The following is an 18,642-nucleotide window of genomic DNA, read 5'->3' as shown; positions in this document are numbered from 1 at the left end:
TATAAATTCTCATTAAATGTCTTATTTTTGATCAGGTAAATTTATCATAAAATCTTCTCACTGTTTCATGACTAATGTCCAAATATGTTCTGAAAATCCAGTGATTTTTCAAGCAGCCTTCAGTCACATCTGAATATTGGCTACAAGTGCATGAAGTTCATTCACTGTCTGTACAGTTATAGCAGTTATAGGTCCAGATGATTTCGATTTAATATGTCCTGGATTTGCTACACCTCATTTCATCAATCGACTATAAGTCAGTGGTGCTGATCCGAGCCTCTCTGTGAGTTAAGGACTATGTGCTCTCCGTCTGGTCACTGTCGTTGGTGCTCATCTGGATTAAACCAATCAGAGATGAAATGGTTCCCATGAGTCCCACCAGCCAGTTAGGGAATCGACCGGCCCACAGGAAGCCGGGCGGCATCCAGTGAATGGCATTACTGAGGTCAGCCATACTGCTGAGGACGGACAGAACCTCTCCTTGCATCTGTCTGCGGAGCTGGGAGCGACTGCAAAAAAACAAACAAACCCAAAAAGATTTATCAGAACACATTGTTTTAGGTGGGAAGAAAATTAATTACAGAGACTGAACATTTTGCAATAAAACTGCAGATACAAAACCTGTTGCCAGCTCCATCTCTCCCACATTTCTGAAGCTTCCTCTTCAGCAGCAGCAGAACACGCAGTGACCTGAAAATTAAAGATTCACATCTCAGACTAAAAATGTTTTGTGCTCCATACTCAGCAGGTAAAGAAACAATGTGGAGCGAGGACCCAAGGTGACAAAGTGCTCCACTTCACTCCTGAAACGCTCTCTTAGTGATGGTAAAATTAAGTCAAATCAACCTCTGCTTTTTTTTTTTCACGGATTATACTACTATATACTACTAAGATATTTTTTGGATACATTTGGGAACATATGAGTCGAGATACATTTATTTGCTGTAAGAATGATTCAGAATTTTCCCTGGTCAGTAATGGACAGACATTTAACACAGCATACTAATGGATAAGAACACATTTAAATACACAAAATAGCATAAAAAGATAAACTCATACTGTATTGGATTCTTTTAGTTTACAAATGATATCTCTCAGGCATCAGATAGTGGAAAAGCAACATTATGTATATTTCATATGTTTGTGCACAGGTAACTCCACCTGAGTATTCCCAGCAGCAGTGAGGTTCCCCACAGCAACGTGCTGAACAGCCACCATTTGTCAGACTTCACTTTGATGAGTTCAGCGTCGGCTGCCCACGCAATGTGTTCACAGGGGTAATACAGTTGGTCGGCCACATTGGTCAGCACAGAAATCCACCGCACACCTGCATCCTCCTCCTTTAAAAGACATGGAATATATGGAACATATAGTAGCCTAATAATAAGTATGATACTTGCTGATTAGACAGCGGAGCATTATTGAGTCACACACACCCTGTCTCCCAGTCCATAGCCGCGAGAATAAGCCAGCATGGAGAGATCATCAAACAGCCTCAGCACCGTCCGGCACTGACTGAGCTGAGCAGAAAACAGCAGCAGACTTTTCCCAAGCTGGTGGGACGAGACATCTGCTTCTGCCTTACGGGAAAGAACTCCTCCAACAAGCTGGGAGCCATAACAGACCGTCCTGATCTAGGAAGACAAACACAAGTAGACACAAGGAAGAGAAGCAGAAAATTTGAATAATTTTTGCTTCAGGATTTTATGCTTTACATGACGGTAAACTTTCAACTGTTGGTTGGTCAAAACACAAGACATTTGAGAATGTTACAGTGAGCTCTGAGGACATCTTAAACACAAACAATGACAGATAATGAAAATTACTACTAACTGTTTAATTTGTGTTTAATTTACAAGGATGCAAGACAAAACACAAAACACAAAAGACCAACTATCAATGATGTTTGAATGATGCAATGATTAATCACTTTTCAAGATCAGATTATCATACATTTTCTGCAAGTTGACTCTGTATTTTATTTTATTTTTTTGCCATTTGTGTTTTCTTTATAATGACAAGCAATATTAATGCAGTGTTTCCAACATCGATTAAGTAACATAACAGCAAAAATGAATGCATGCATTAAAAGAAAGAACTGAAAAGAACATAATTTACAGTAGTAGCGTCTTCTATTTACATGTTCACCCTATAAAGGATTTATTCGATTCATATAGGAGAAGATATTATTATGTTAAGATGACTTTGAGGTCGACTTTGGACATTATCTCTGTTTTTCTTGACCTACAAGAGTTCAGCTGACAGTCATTTATTATGTGGGGTAGTATTGACTATCCCACATTAGAGAGGATAACAGTCAGTCATGGATAGGCTACTTACAACTTTATCTCTTCCTCTGTAGGACTCCAGCAGTCGGACCAGAGACTCCACAGACTCCTGCATGTCTGTCTGCAGCTCACACACACTCACACTCACACTCACACACTCACAAACTCACACACAGAGACACACACTTACGACGCTGTTACAGACACAAACTGCACAACATCCTCCGCTGTCTACAATGTGTTTTTCACTGAGGCAGAGCTCAGCTGGACTTTGAAACAGGAATCGCTCAACAAAATGATATAGACCCACTGAGATGATTACCGAGCAAATGGAGCTTCCTCTTCTTCCTCGTTCACTTCCTGCAAATTTAGCCACAGCGATGGTGCATTACTGCCCTCCGTCGTCTGGTAGATGTAACAAAGATCCTCGGTTCTGTCTCAACAACATGGGAACTACTGCGCCTGATTTCATCTAGGCCTAAATAAAGGAAACTACGCACATTTGCATTGTTTGATTCATCGTTTTAGTCTTCTAGTTTTATCAGCGAGGTTTTACAAGTGGCTTGTCTATCAAAATAAACGATTTAAAGGAGAATTCCGGTCATTTTTGACCCCTAATCGTTGTCCTGATGGTGTTGGGGAGCAAAAAATGCGACTAGTGACAGGAGGTGTCCCCCCCAGTGATTAGGGGTAGGGAGCTTAGTTTCAGGACAATAGGCTACATATTAATGGCCATTGCAAAACAGTTTAACAAATTAATGTCGCCACAATATGACAAGAATGAGCCTCAGGTAGGCTAAGTTTTAATTCAGGCAAACACTGTCTTGAAAATAAGAGACTAAGTGTTCAAATTGAACATCTGGAGCTCATTTCACACATAAATTATTCCTAAAACGAGCACTACACACACAAAAAAAAAAGATTCTTATAGGCTATTCTGATTGAAATTCATCTCACTTCATGTGGCCTGGGCTATACAATGTGTATTTCACTTGTCATTCATATTTCCAGGATATATGAAACAAACAAATCGGTCTTCAAGTGTAATGGTAAACTGCCCAAGATGAAAAACAAAGCAAAAGATCACCAATTCCTGAAAAATCATTTCAAAGAAAGCAGACCTTTCTCAGGGATTAAAGAATTTGTTGAATTATTGTTTTCCTGCCACATTTCTAATTCAGTTGTCATGTCGGCTATTTGGCTCTTTGAATGTTGAGTTGTTGTGAGTTTCTGTTTTCACATTCTTGCTTCCAGAAAAAAGCTTCAAAGATCAACTTCACAAGCTTACTGTATAAACACTTCCAGTAAATCTTAAAAAAAGATGCAACCCTTACTGGAAGTACTGTATGTTGCTGCACAGCCGTGCACCCACACTCATAGTTAGCGCAGAACAGGTGTCTTCCAAATTCATAATAAAAACATTTTTGATAATTGATTTGATTCAGCTCATAAACTATGATAATGGTTCCAGATTTTTTCCCTCTCAGATATTGTAGTAGCCTATAATACAATAGACATCAACAGTCTTTAACAAACAGGACACTTAGGGGGTGAATAGTTATTTGAAAAAAAAAAAAAATCTTTATTAAGAAAACAGGGAGTAAAAATGGACACAAATTCACAATAACCAGAAAAAATGCTATTTTATTTATTTTAAGTTATGTCACAAGTCAAGCAAAACACAAAGCTATAGCAATAGTGTATTCATTTTCTATACAAGCAGTTTGACAAACAATGCAAGTGATGACAGGTCTTAGCACAGGGTGTGTGAATCCACATGAATCATCTTTATGTGGCTTTCTATAGTTATAGTCATTTTTAGTTTGAGATACAGTCTAGTTTGGTTTGCAAGCAAGACAATTGCAATTATGGATTCAAATCAATCAATCACATGGAGGTCCCTCTTCCCTTTGTATTTGGAAACCAGTTTAGTAAAGGTATAGTTTTATTTAGCTTAAGTTTTCAAGTTCATAGTTTGTTTCGTTCTCTGTGTCTCTTACTTTAAGAGTGCATAAGTTTAGTTTGATATGTTTTGATAATCAGTGCGGAGAGTCGTTGTCATAGATGTCTGAAAAAAGAAATAACAAACACATGAGAAAACATTCATAATACAAATATTGGCATTCACTATTTCAACTACACAGGAAATTTGCATTTGCAGTTTGTATGATACTTAGCATAGAGCTTGAACATCCAGAGATAACTCACCACTTGGATAGTCAACATCATCGTAAATGTCTCCTTCCCTGCAAAGGTAAACGGATGTTAAAGTGACTGCAGAAAAGTTTTACACTGATACATCTATGCAAAAATCTAAACCAAAACTTATACACAAGAAGTCAAAATTGCAACTTTGCAAAAATTCATTCATCTGTAGAATGTGTACATTAGATACTATGTGTGTCATTGTTTCTTTTTTCCATTTGTTAATTGAATAAGAAAACAACAAACAACAAAAATACATATATTTAAATATATATGGTTTTTGCAATTGTTAGTGATGGCAGGGTCACACATGAACTGATAAAGATTCACTTACATTTGAAGAAGATAAGATCTGGACACATAACCATCTATGAGTGGAGGGACAAAACAGATTTTAAGAACAATAGTGTAATTGAATTCATAAAACACAACTGTTACTGAATTTCTACAGATTGTACAGATTTTTATCATGTTATTATTTAATATACAGTTTATCGTACCATCAACTGACAAACACAAATAGGTCGCTTAAGAGGAGTGTATGAATCAATATCATACATAGAAAAATCATTGTGAGGCCAAGATAAGGGGTAAATGCTGATGTTTTCAAGGATTGAATACCTTTTGGACACTTGAAGCACCCAAATAGAACAAAAAACTATATGTTTATGATGCTGCAGACTCTTCAATCACATAGCATTGACAATAAAGGTTTGATTGCCCTTTTAAACATAGGGGTTGTGTTGATATAGATTCACTATTAGTATGACCATTTGCTCATGTAATGATGCAACTGCTGTCACTATATTGTTTATGAATTCATGGGGGTCCAATGGGGGGATTGATATAAATAAATGAATGTACCAGCTGCTGTAGATACAAGAATTTACAATCACAGAGGGATGCAAAGTGTTCACATACATTTTCCAAACTTGTTGCGACACAGAGCTTTCTTGCTGCTGGTGAGCTGGATAATGTCCAGCACTTCCCCCTGAGTCACCATCAGATCCTTTCCTCCTGGTTTCTTTATGATGCAGTTAGGATCCACCATCATGGTGTGTAGGGCCCTCGGTGGCCCTTCAAACTGGAGAACAAGAGTTAAAGAGACCAGTTTTTTGTTTGTTTGTTTGTTTTTGGAATTTTAAAGGGACAACGAGGAGTTTTGGAAAGTGTCGAAACCGAAAGGAGGAAATGCTGGGCGAGCCGACCATTATATAGTAATAGCAAAATAACGATGAAGACAAAACAATATATTTATTGAAAATGGACCCATTAACAAGTGTGGGTAACGTAGCTTCACTCAAAATTGAAATTTCACTCCAAAAAGACACACCAAAAAACATCCAAATACCTCCATAGTGCTCGTCTGTAATGTCCCTCTTGTATTGAAGCCCCAACATGAGAAATTGTTCCGAAAAAAATTAAACAAGTCTATAAGCTTGTTTGTAGCGGAAGCTCCCAGTGTCTCAGTTCACTGCTTTGCCTGTGTCTGTGCAAATCTTGCGCGATTTGCACAGACACCCATCGCGCAAGATTCCGGCAGAGCAACACTGGGAGCTTCCGCTACAAACAAGTTTAAAATATAGACTTATTTAATTTTTTTCGGAACAATTTCTCATGTTGGGGCTTCAATACAAGAGGGACATTACAGACGAGCACTATGGAGGTATTTGGATGTTTTTTGGTGTGTCTTTTTGGACGTAGAAAAGCTCCGTTTGCAACCGTCATATGGACATGCAGTGCTGCACGGAGCCCCGCTGTTACTCAGAGAAGGCACGGAGGACTCTGAAACTTCTCCCAGCCCTTAGTCGACATGACGGTGAGTAGATAATGAGTGAAATTTCAATTTTGAGTGAACTATCCCTTTAATATGATACTTTTTTTATAACCAAATACAAACTCCTCGTTGTCCCTTTAAAGTTTCCCTGTGGGCGTTCAGTAGCATGTTGATGTTACATTGGTGACTTATACCAAATAATCTTGTTTGAATGTGTGATAAAAAGTCAATATTTACCTTAAATTTTTTTCTTAGTTCTTTCTCCACTTTGGGATCTATGCTGAAAATGAAATAAATAAAAAGCATAATTTGATTTCAGTGTTTGATACAGAGAAATCAAATAGTTAACCAATGTGTTCTTCAACATTTATTCAATTTCTATTGCAATGGACTAATGAAATAAAGCAGAGAAGAACAGCTTTTCAGATCTTTAGGATTTACTATACAATGACAGCAGTCACACTCAACCAGTCATTTCCCGTTTCACTGAATAAGACATGAACAGATACCTGACTTGAAGAGGGGGTGGGGGGAAATCCTCAGTCAATGGCTGAACATCATCATAGTCATCTGAAAACAAAACAAGCAAAAACTGAAACCAACTTTATCTTCTCTTCTCAATAAATAATAATCCTCAGCATTGTTGCTTGAAGATATATAATAACAATAATAAAAGATGCATCCTTTACACTTGAATGTTGAAATAAATGATAAACAAAATAAAGGGGAGACACTCCAGGTGAATAGGGTAAACATTTAAAATAACAGATATCACCATGAAACTTCTCAAGTTTATTACTTACATTAAGACAAATATTTTTTGTATTACAAGTTTTGTCAAATTTTGTTTAAATATGTAAATGAGGCAATATCTGATGAAATATGCGCTAATTTGCATACATTTCCAGAAGCGAAATCTGAAAAATGGATAAAGCCCCTTTCAAAATTCTTGTTTTATTTTGTTGACATATTAGAGTCAGAAGTTTTTACAGAGGGGATTGTGGATATCTCTTTTTATCACTTTGTAAATGAGAAAATACTGTCACCAGCCCTAAAAAAATCCAATTTCGCCATGTTTTTAGGAATAAAATGTTGTATAAATCAGGCTTTGAATGATTTATCAACAATCCCCTCTATAAAAACCTTCAGAATATAGACAGGAATGAAACTGGAAGGTTTGGTTTCTGTAAGTGCTGCTGAAGTGGAGATTTCGCACCCAGAGTATGAGGAAAAACTCTTTTTGAGAAAACGGCCTTTAAAGACTTGTACTGTAGCCTGACAAGCCAGACTTCATTAAAATGTATATTTGCTGCCGCTAGGGTGCGTCTAGATTTCTAGGCTACTTGTACTGTAAAATTCCATTGATTGTTAATGTAAATCGTACTTTTACGATTGGTTGCGGATACGGAGGAGATGACAATTTTTGGAGCCCACATCATTGTTCAGGAGAGAGAGAGCTTTACAATGATACCTGACATGACATGGGTCAGATAACAAGCACAGCACAGTCACAGTAGCATGCTAACTTTTGGCAAATTTAGGAGAAATCTACCAACAAAATGTGGATTTTATACCATAAGATTTGACTTTTCTAAAAGAATACATGTTAAGGAAGAAAAATAGCCAAAAATCTCAAAATTGATCAGTGCATGAAAAAACAGTGTTTTTGCCTGTAGTGTCTCGCCTAAAGATATCAAACTAACAGTTTTCTAGAGATTACCTGCAAAGTTCCATGAAGATTTTATGGCTATTTATTGTTTGTTTTTAATTTAAGTAATTTGGTCAAAATAAATTATTTTACAGAGATTACTGTGACTGTGTTGTTGAGCGACACTAAGTCTGATAAAAGGCCAGACAGACATCAATTAGTGAGTGATGCTCATGTGTGCTTTGTTGTCACTTACCGTCATCTTGAAGCATACTGCAGAGAAGAGGAAACACAATGTTCATGTTAGTTGGAACAAATAGGTTAGGCAGAAAAGGCAATGAAACTAAAAAAAACTGGTCTTGTTTACCTTTACAGTTACGAAATAAAAAAAAAATCACGGAACAAATCCTTTAAGAAACACTGTTGTGTTGTGTGTTGAAGTGTGTTTAGAGGTTTATCTCTCAATATAACAAGAAACTGTTTCCATGCAGCTGGATGAACCTGGTGCACTGTACCTGTCTCTGTCGAGGGAGTCAGTATCTAGCATATGCGGGGGGTCTGGAGGTGGTGGAGGTAACGGTGATATGTCTAGTTTTTTGGACTGGAGCACCTTGCGCTTCACTGCTTCATAGTCAATGTCCACACATGTGTTGCTGATGTATCCATCTGCACGTTTACACAAAGAGAATATAAAGACAAAAACCTCAAGTTGAGTTTAGTGTGAAGATAATACATCACTAGTATTGTGTCAGCAATTTTGGCAAAGGAGTTCACTTCATCAACTACAACATAAGGCGATCAACGATTTGTTAATGCTAAACAGATTGGAAGGCTGTAATGTGCAAAAAAGAGGTAGTTAAATATTATGCCTATTAACCAGGATAATGTGCAATATCAATGCACTGTATTGCGGTAATCATACATAGGTTACAATATGTAACCATCTGTCACAACCAGAGGTGACAGATCTTTTCCTGCTGTAGCTCCCAGGTTGTGGAACACTTTACCCTTTTCATTACGCTCTTTGGATTCTGTTGATACTTTTAAAAAGAACTTAAAGACCCACCTATTTAAACAGGCATTTGGTTAACCTGTGGGTCTTTGTATCTATGCTTTTCTTGTATGTCTTTTGTCTTGTTTTGTTTTGCTCTGCTTTGTTGCTACTGTTTTGACACTGTGAAGCACTTTGTGGTTTCTACCTGTGAAAGGTGCTATACAAATAAAGTTTATTAATATAAATTGGAAGCACTGGCATGTGAAGTACATGTTACTTTGCTCCAGTCGTCTGTGTCAACTGATTTACATTGAACATAATAGTAACACCACTTTCATGCCCCTTTCTCGGGTAGCTTATTGCAGAAACCAATGTAACCACGTGTTAAACTGACTTCAATCAAACATTAGAGATGCTTTACACTTAACATGCTGCTTTGCATTCCGTTAAGAGCATCCGTTGTGTCCCTCAACCTGTTCACTGTTTGTAGCTGTTTGTGTTGTTATGCACCAAAACACATACGCTAATTTCATGTATGTGAAAACCCACTTGGCATGAACCCAACTCTGATTCTGATCGCTCACATAATTTACATAACATCGTAGACAAGATGAAATAAGAGGACGTCAACAATGCGCCAGCCAGTGAAAGAGACAAGGCCAGTAGAACTTTTTGCTCTTAAACATAGAGTTGTGTATTATCTGCATAACATTATATATTATATTTCTATATCCACTACAAACTAAGGGAAGGATCAACAGAGACAAAAGACCAAAACATATTGACAACTCAATTGGTTCAAACAAATAGAACAACAGGCACATCTTAAACAACAAGAGCACAATAACTGCACAACCAGCAACAATAATATTGTGCATAACATGTGCTTGCTCCAATTGCGCCATTTCTTGATTTGCTTGATATCTAACTTTTCCACTGAAGCAAAAGGTGAGAACTATTTTGCAATGGAAAAAATGTAATGCTAAAAACAATACTCACAGGTTCCATTCAGAGAACGAGCCAACCATTTGCCGCCTGGATTATTCTTCACTCGAATGATCTCCACACTCTCGCCCTGTCGAACACTGAGGTCCAGTTTTGATCCCCCGTGCCAATCGTGTCGGACTTTGGCTGTATGAAGGACCTCCACCTCCCCTTCCAGCTACATATAGACAGATAAGTAAGGTGCAAATTTTGTCAATTAAAACAAAACAGATATAAGATATGCATGGATTCAAACAATCTCAGTGTTTCAAGATGTATATAATATAAGCTATGTTGCAAATTTGGATTTCAAAAGAAGGATCTCTGGTTCAAACGGAGGATACAAATTCATATTCCATGTATCTTTCATTACTGTTACTACTAACCTCCAGTTTTCAACTAGTATTTCTGTTTTGTATGGTCATGCATTTTCTTAAACTGTCCTCCATGCTAAATGCTGAAGGTGATGCTTTCTGATCTGCTGCTGTGCTGAAGGAGATGAACCTCAGGATGTTTCATTGAGGAACGACATTGTTGGGTTCTTACCCGGAAGTTCTTTTTCAACTCATTCTCTTTTTTCCGACGCTCCATTTGCTCTTTCTTCTCCTGTTCTCGATGCTTCTTTGCTTCTTTTTTGTTCAACTTCTGAGCATTTATTCGGTTCTCCTCCACCAGATCCCTACAGAGGAGCAAATGAAATGAAACATGGCTTCTGCACATGTCAACATGCACATGACTAAAAACAAACAATGCATTCTCTTATTTACAATAGAAACATCAATATCACAAAAAATAGTTTTACATACAAAAACAATGTTTTGAAACTGTTTATTCTGCATTAAGCAACTACAGTATGTACTGTCTTTCACTGTTTCAGTTTGTTCTGATTTGCCCACATTTCAACAGACGCTGTCTGCTGTTTGTCACAATATCCTGCTTTTACGGGAAATGTGAGTTGAATCACAGAAACAAGTTTGAATCAAAGACAGGCTGCACAGTGCACTTAAGGAAGCGTTAAACTAAAAAACTCATGGAGATACTGCCAACTAACTTTAAAACTAAAGAAGCAGATACTGAAACACTTATTCACGAGCACCTCTCCTTGATCCTATCCCATTTGTAAGTAGCTGCAGACAGAAGCATTCGCTGAATGAATAAACGTAAATGAATGAATGCAGTTCTCAAATTCAAATAAAGCTAAGATGAAGGAAGCTATTCGGCTTGTGGTTGTTACAGCAGAGCAGAAGCACGCTGCAGCAGTGGTAGGGTGCAAAAATATCAGCAGCAGTAACAGAAATAATCAGAACAGTGTCGTACTTTGCATTCAAGCAGCTGAAGCCGAAACGAAGCAGCTGAAACAGACTCAACTCAACAGACACTTTATACTTACTCGTCAATAAACTCATACACATCATCATCATCATCCTGCAAAACAAAAGACAATTTGATTTGAAGACAAAATAAAATACCCAGGCACATGGATCACTACATTAAAGGAGAATGCCACCCATTGTAAGAATGTGTTTTACTCATTGTTGTCTGAAGATGTACAGTATAGCTACATCACACTTTCCTAAAGCTCGAAATCGAAGAAAGCACTGACAGTGAAAAAAGTTAATCATCGTTTCGTCTCACCATATTAAGACATTAAAAAAATAGGAGTTGGAATTGGAAGAGGGCAACATGTTCTCATAAGAGGAACAACCTAGTTTTGAATTAATCAAATGGGTGGTCTTCTCACGTTACAATGAGAATTTCACTTTCAATTTTGTACCCACCGCGTCCATACACTGCGAGCTGTTGTCACTCCAGGAATCTGTGAAGCCATGAAAGACATTTTCTTTGAAAAAGTGGTAGTACTCGACAATCACAATGATACGTAAAAGTAAATTATAAGTTGTAACTTGTAACTAAACAACTCTTTACTTGATCATATAATGATGATTATAATGTGTCAGAATGCACCATTATGCACCATTAGACAATGGCAGTATTTATTACCGTTCTTCTCAAAACTTCCAATGTCATCATATGTTTCCTGTTGATCATCAGCGATGTCTCTGCAAACAATGGACAAAAGTTTGTTTGTTATTCAGCAAATTTCACCAAAAAATTTACATAAACATCTGAAATGTTAAACCTTCTCTCCTAAGAAGTCAATCAAACCAACAAGTGGACAGTGTTACATCTCCATTAATTTGATTTTCTATTATTATGTAATTTCCGTTTGTTAGTTGTTGTGGATTTTTCTTTATATGTCACTTCTCATATTATTTCCTGCCCCCATTTCAATAGGTCAGATTCAACAGCTGTGAAAATGAGAATCTAGTTGTGTCTTGTCTTTCTCAGTGATTTTAACAATCATTACCAGGTTGTTTCTGTATTTAATAACACCAGCATGTAGTGAACTCCAACAAATACTCACATGGAGGCAATCTGGTGCGGCAGCCTGCTTGGTTTGTTGGATCGTTGTGGCAGCTGTGGAGGACTGACTACTGGTACGGGCATTTTCCTACCAGCTGAACCAGGGGAAGCTGCTGAAGGCGCCAGAGAGAAAGTCTTTATGTTTATGAAGACATTTTTATTACAATAAGACAGATAAGCAGCAGCCACAAAAGCTCTAATAATCTAAAGCCGATCAAAAGACAAAAAGAGACTCATTCGCTTATACATTTGTTTTGTCTCTGAGCTTCTGTATTTCCAGTCAGAGACGAAGAACAGTAGCAGTTTGTTGAAATTGCTTTGCATCAAAAGTTTCAAATCTTAGATAAAAATATATCAAACGATCATTAACAAAACTTCTGTCATGCTTTTGAAACGTGCTTTAAATTCACAGGCGAGTAAAATTAGCGCATGTCTTTCTATTACAGACATGTGAACTTTTCATATTCAGAATAGTAAGAGGCTCTTGCTATTCTTAACAGGCTCTGCTCTAAAAGTGTCCCATGGCGCCATGACAGTGTGACCGTGAGGCAACAAGTATAACTCCAGGACCCGGAAACTAAAGCAGTAAGATAGAATTCAGCCCTAATCATAATTCATTTATTTTATTTAAACCCTTCTCCTACTGTGACTTCAGAAAACCAACTAGTTTGTTCTTATTTTATAACAACTGATCTTTCAATTACAGCGGCCTCTGCCATGATTTTACCACGAGTGTTTGCCTTTCATTTGCAAAAAGAGAAATGAACCTTTACATAGACTGAGAAATTCTTGATCCTCTTCATTTAGAAGTTGAGTACTACAGTATATAATTCAAAATCTGTGTGAGAATAATAAGGCAGAGAGACTCACTGTTGCTTTTCCTCGGGGAGTTAAGGGCATGTCCTCGGTTGAACTTCATAAAAGGCTCCAGGTTGACGTTCGGAGGTCGTTTTGGCTTCAGGGGCAGTGGTCCTTCAGGGGGCAGGGGCTTCCTCAGTGGGGTCACCTCCCCTGCGCTCCTCTGTCTGGACTGCTGCCGGAGAGGGGTGGTGGTGGTGGGAGCCGGGGAAGGGGGCTGAAACACAGCCGGGGACTGAACCAGGGGCGGCCTGGTGCCCGGAGGCCTCGGGTGCCTCAGCATCATGTTCTGTAGGATCACCCCCGTCTGCTTGACCTTGTTGGCGTCCGCCGGCTGGATAGATGCTCTGACCCCAGGGTTGAGAGGCGCTCGAGGGACGAATGCAGGTCTGAAGGGGCCGGGGGCGACGGCTGCTGCTGCTGCTGCTGCTTCTGGCCTTGGGAACCTCACCAGTCCCGGGCCAGCAACAGGAGGAGGAAGAGAGGGAGAGAGTCTGGGATGGACCGGCCCGTTCTCTGCCACGGGCGGGATTACTCTGCCAAACCCAGGCCGTGGAGACTTTGGAGACCCGCTGTCTCGGCTGCTGGTGTCCGAGGTGCTGGCCTTGTTGAAGCGGGCTCTCAGAGCCTTGACATCAATGTTCTCCTCCTGAAGGTAACACAGGAGCACAAAGTCAAACCTGCAGCTGCTCTGTTTCTGAAGCAGGAAGTCAGCAGCAGCAGCAGCAGCAGCGCAGCACACAGCAAAGCATGACCCCCCACATTCACAAACACACACACAACTTGTCAAAAGCCTGCGCTATCTGTATGAAGTGAGATTGCACCATGCAACAACACAGTTTCCTGGTTTGTTTTTATCTTCAAAGAGCTCACAAGTCCCCACCAACTCCCTGCAGCACAGAAGACTGAAACCTGCAAAGTACTGTGATTCCTGATCAGTCGCACCCAAACATTATTCATAAGCAGTAAATAAAACACTGAATTAATACTTTAAAACATCAATGGGAAAGTATGTCCTAACTTTTGCTGTTGACGTAGTTGTTTCCAGATATCAGTCTGTTAATGTGGTATTTCAGATATCATTCGGGATAAATTACAATAGGCCTATAATAAAACACAGTTGTAATAATCATACAGTGTATTATAAAAAAAACATGTCTGTGTACTTTTACATTATAGTTTATTATGAAAAATGCATATATGGTACTTTTAGATGCTGAATTGACACATTTTGATTCCCTTTAATGAGGATAAAGTATTAATTAAAATCCCTTTGTTGCATCTGTTGAGGGAGAGTGAGGCTGCTAAAGCTGAGTCACCACTTCCTCAAAACTGTAACATCATAGTACAATGTTGTGCTGTACAGTACAGAGTTAACTTTATCATCACATTGTGATATAATCTACTTTCTGTTGCTTGCTCAGACCTTTTACTACACAATTACAAGGCTTTTTTGCTGATTTCCTGCCCGTTTATTCTTGCTCTGAGCTGAACCACACTGCGCAGCTGATAGGGGAATTAAAAACAAAACAAAACTGGGGAAGAAAAAATATCACACTGACATAAGTTCTGCTCTCACAAAAGGTGATAATGTTCTGTTTTGGTCGACACTGCCAGGTGAGTGTTGATTTAACTCTATGTTTACTTTCTTAGGTTGTAGTTGTTTGGGTTTTTCCCACCCTCTCTACCAGATCACCGCCTGTGTGGGGGAAGATACATATTAGTTCTCTGGAAGAAGTTGAACCACAGCACTGTAGAGCAACCTGAGGGATAAAACTATAGCTTGGTTAACAAAAGCTTTAGTAATAATAATAATAAAGTTAAGAAGCAAGTGTCCATGTCATACTTTTTTTTTTTTTTTTTTGCAAATTATGCTACAAAAGTGTCACTTTCCAGTTAAAAAATAAAAAAGCGAAGAATTATTTATGTCTTAAAATAAATATTGAGAACAGACAGTTACACATCCCTTTGTTTTATGGTATAATGAGTTTAATTAATCCATGATGAGCTCTGTAAACAATGTCTTTAGCTAATGCACATAAACCACACAGAGTGAGGACGGCCTGACGACTGCATCGCCCGGGCCTTCACGGTCGTCAGAAAGAGAAAAATAAAAATAAGAATAAAATCAAGGATCACAGAGTATGAGTACATATGAGTGGATTTAAACTACTGGCAAACAGCACAATATGTTGTTCATATGCATTTGATTGATACTCACTAAAAGAAACAACTTAAAAATGAACAAAACAGTATTGTAACAGGACCAGCTGGAAAACATATTTGAAAACATGTATTCGTTTGGATAAAAGTCTAAAAAAAAAGAGAGAAGAGTTTATTTCTCACAGCCTCACTGGCTTCCCGTGGTGAACAGGGCATCATGTGGAGTTAAATATTGTTTCACAGAATCGTACTTGGAGCTGTTCCCTGTTGGTTTTAGATCACTTTAGGAGGGTGGAGTTCATGGTATCTACATCACAGCTTTAGGGATAAGACAGGTGAGGATTACTGTGTGTTTTCTGGTGCAGTGGAAGAGAATAAAGTCAAACTATAAAATCACATAATGTCAAAGCAAAGGCTTCACATTGGCTCCTGAACAGTTTTCCTTAATAGTGTGGGGATATTAGATATTGTTGTAAAATACGTCAAATCATATTTAGCTACAAACCGTGTTTTTCAGGATCACTTTGTCATCGTCACTTTTACTTTGTACTTTTTCGAAAAGATTTTTATTAATCGTTACCCTCACTAAAGAATCTATGTTTTCACCCTGTCTCTGTTTGTTTATTATTTTGTTCAAAATTACACAAAAACTTTGGAGCTGATTTTCACCAAACGTGGTGGAGGGATGAAGTGTGGGCCAGGGAGGTTACATTTAACTAAAAAACAATTCATTTTTTCTTAAGTTTGGTTCACTAGAGTTTGTTTGTATGACTTCTTCTTTGTCTACTGTTACTTTTCTATGATGTTAATATTGGACCTGAGATGGGAATAGAGACTAATCTACTGTGTGGTCAATAAATGCAAAAATTCCCCCCAAAATAAAATTCCTCTGCATTAATCTTGAAGTGAATTGGTCAGAGGTGAAGCTTTTTAATTTTCAGGTGTCTCTGTGATGTTATTTGGGCTTTGAGTTTCATCATTTCAACTTGACGAGGTTGACTGAACCGAAACAGGGTGTTCGGAGCAGCAGCAGCAGCAGCAAACTCATTGGTTTAGCTGCAGTTCAGCAGGTGGAGTCATGAAAAGGTTTTTTAAAACCAGAGCGTTGTTTATGCATTTGGCAAAAGTGACCAACCAACAGACCCACGGTGGAAATAAGACCTGGGAGGGAGGGAGAGTCTGTGGTGCTTCGTTAACACCTATAAAAAGAAAAACTTGATCATAACAAAGGAATCACCCGTCTATTTATTTGAACACCTAAAGCTGAGAGCTGCACAGAGACTGACAGAGAGAGAGAGGAGTGTGAAGAAGTGCAGGAAGTTCTCACAACCACACACCTCTTTACCTCAGCCAGCATCCTGCGTGGTTACCATAGAAATACCCTCCGCTGCTGCTCCTGCACCAATAAGCTGCAAGCCCTGCTCGCTCACTCGCTCGCTCGCATGTTCGCTCACTCTATCTCGTCACAAGGAGTGAAGGAAACAGACTAAAAAAAATGTTTTCTCCCCACCACAAAACTCAGACACGGGGTTCCACTTTCAGTCAGCGCGCTCCTGCAGAAGAAACACAGTGTGTGTGTGTTTCCCTTTATTTGGCACACGTTAACTCAGGTGTCTCGCCACAGTCTGTGTCAGTGCAGGTGCCTGACAACAAAACTACTCCATGTAAAATAAAGCAACAAAATAAAACTCACTTTTTTCTTGTTCTTTGAAATGTACAGTGTAGATTTTCTCATTAACGACCACCACAACAAGAATCAGTACTAAAGCCAATCGCTCACTGAATTACACTGTAAACTTGCGCTAAAGCTAAGAAAGCCTGAATATATTAACGCCATGCTGTTTTAATTTCATGAATAATGTTTCTGCAGGAGGAAAGACATTCAATGCAGCTGTTTACCTAATTTAAAAACTGAGAAAAAAAAGACAAGTCTGGCTCTAGTTCAGTTTCCAGGTTTCACAATAGGGAGAAAAACCTGAATTACATCTCACAATTTAAAGACCAAATATCAACCACCACTGAGGTTATCCTCTATAATGTACATATATGATGAAATAACTGTAATTGCAATTGAAACAGAGGCTGAAGTGAAGCAGCGGCAAGTGCACACTGTGAATCATTAACTGGGGATGGCTGTGTAATAAAGCTTTCATTCATCAGCTGCAGGATGAACGTTTCTTCTAGGCGATGCCACTTTTCAACTTCCCCCTTTTTTTTTGCTGTGTAAGTGATGCAATTCCTGTAGAGAACAAGTGGATCTGACCACTTAAATGTTTCAGCGGACGAGCCGTGAAAAGCTGCTTCAAGACGCCACATCATGTGTTTGTAGGATTGTAAAACCAGGTTAAAACCTTTTTAAAAAGTCATTATACAAAGAAAAGATCAGGTGTTATACGAAGAGAAACAATACAATCTGGTGTAAATGTTTTTCCTCATATTGGAGAGTTATTCATAGATGCATTCATGGTCAGAAGGAAGTGGCCAGAAATACACAGCCAGCAGCAGCAGCAGCACAGTCGAGGGGGGGAAAGGTGTAGCAGAGGAGCTTATTAACAGATGTAAGTCACAACCAGACTGTAACAAATAATCAAAAATAAGAATTTCTTACCATGTTTGTCTTTAGTGATGATTCAGTGGTGGGTAAAGTGCTCCATGTCCAGCAGTGATTCAGTGTCCAGGCTGATGCTACTTCACAAACACCTACATGACCTGTGTCACTAAACTTACTGCAAATGAGGAAATGCTCTGTAATTCACTGTGGGGAACGTGGCAACTGACGCCGCCACAACATGAGATCAACAGCAGGGAAACACCGACATGCCGTCGCCACGTTTGTTTCATTTCTATTCCTTTTTACCCCCCACCCCCCTAGAAAAAAAACAAAAGAGACATTTTAAGCACAGACAGGTCATTTTGTGTCACAAGCATTTATTCATTTTCTCTATAGTGTCTGTGGTGCTTTATCATCTCTGTGTGTGTGTGTGCGTGCGAGTGTTATCATCTACCTAATGTGAGAGGAAAGGAAAGAGAAGAGAAGAAAAGGAAGAACAAAAAAGGGAAGATGAATGAATTTTTTTTTTTATCAGAAGACACATGAAAAAAGTAAAAAAAAAAAAAAAAAAGTAAGTAAAAATAAAGAAAAGTAAAAGAAAGATGACGTGGGATGAAATGGGCTGGTTCCTACCTGTTGTTTTTCATTATGCTCACATAGCTAAACCAAACATCACAAATGAGAAGTTTTCCCTGGAAGAACTTGCTTACGTATACGTTACAATCTGTGAGACTGAAAAGATTTTAGAAA

At 38.5% G+C, this 18,642-nt stretch overlaps 2 protein-coding genes across 3 annotated transcripts; both read right to left on the bottom strand.

Moving 5' to 3' along the window:
• Positions 1-104: 104 nt before the first annotated feature.
• Positions 105-2,575, bottom strand: pex11g (peroxisomal biogenesis factor 11 gamma). The gene is made up of 5 exons (XM_085774685.1): positions 2,341-2,575; positions 1,437-1,634; positions 1,162-1,340; positions 622-690; positions 105-509 (listed from the first exon to the last, which is right to left on the bottom strand). The coding sequence occupies exons 1-5, from the start codon at positions 2,401-2,403 to the stop codon at positions 296-298; spliced, it is 723 nt and encodes a 240-aa protein (XP_085630811.1). The 5' UTR covers positions 2,404-2,575; the 3' UTR covers positions 105-295.
• A 1,341-nt stretch (positions 2,576-3,916) lies between these two features.
• On the bottom strand, positions 3,917-18,336 carry LOC146988906 (FYN-binding protein 1). 2 transcript variants are annotated; one of them, XM_085774683.1, is made up of 16 exons: positions 17,950-18,336; positions 13,191-13,827; positions 12,322-12,433; positions 11,898-11,956; positions 11,675-11,712; positions 11,287-11,321; positions 10,443-10,575; positions 9,912-10,074; positions 8,434-8,584; positions 8,175-8,191; positions 6,780-6,840; positions 6,508-6,550; positions 5,415-5,577; positions 4,828-4,861; positions 4,497-4,534; positions 3,917-4,356 (listed from the first exon to the last, which is right to left on the bottom strand). In XM_085774683.1, the coding sequence occupies exons 1-16, from the start codon at positions 17,950-17,952 to the stop codon at positions 4,328-4,330; spliced, it is 1,716 nt and encodes a 571-aa protein (XP_085630809.1). In that variant the 5' UTR covers positions 17,953-18,336; the 3' UTR covers positions 3,917-4,327. The 2 variants fall into 2 exon arrangements, with proteins under 2 accessions (XP_085630809.1, XP_085630810.1); XM_085774684.1 differs by having other exon boundaries at positions 12,322-12,430; positions 17,950-18,108.
• Between the last annotated feature and the right edge of the window lie 306 nt (positions 18,337-18,642).

The sequence above is a fragment of the Trachurus japonicus genome, chromosome 4, assembly GCF_045865225.1.
Source record: "Trachurus japonicus isolate A0001 chromosome 4, Traja_1.0".
NCBI classification, from domain to species: domain Eukaryota; kingdom Metazoa; phylum Chordata; class Actinopteri; order Carangiformes; family Carangidae; genus Trachurus; species Trachurus japonicus.
Note: the sequence above shows the minus strand (reverse complement) of the source record. Positions and strands in the feature narration are given on the sequence as shown.

Excerpts from the sequence above, each read along its gene's own strand:
- pex11g (XM_085774685.1), bottom strand. The coding sequence starts at position 2,403 with ATGCAGGAGTCTGTGGAGTCTCTGGTCCGACTGCTGGAGTCCTACAGA. Across the intron at positions 1,635-2,340 it reads ACAGAGGAAGAGATAAAGTT|ATCAGGACGGTCTGTTATGG; the intron begins GTAAGTAGCCTA and ends TTGTCTTCCTAG. Across the intron at positions 510-621 it reads AGAGATGGAGCTGGCAACAG|TCGCTCCCAGCTCCGCAGAC; the intron begins GTTTTGTATCTG and ends GTTTTTTTGCAG.
- LOC146988906 (XM_085774683.1), bottom strand. Across the intron at positions 11,957-12,321 it reads CCGCACCAGATTGCCTCCAT|AGACATCGCTGATGATCAAC; the intron begins GTGAGTATTTGT and ends CATTGTTTGCAG. Across the intron at positions 10,576-11,286 it reads GTGTATGAGTTTATTGACGA|GGATCTGGTGGAGGAGAACC; the intron begins GTAAGTATAAAG and ends GCTCCTCTGTAG.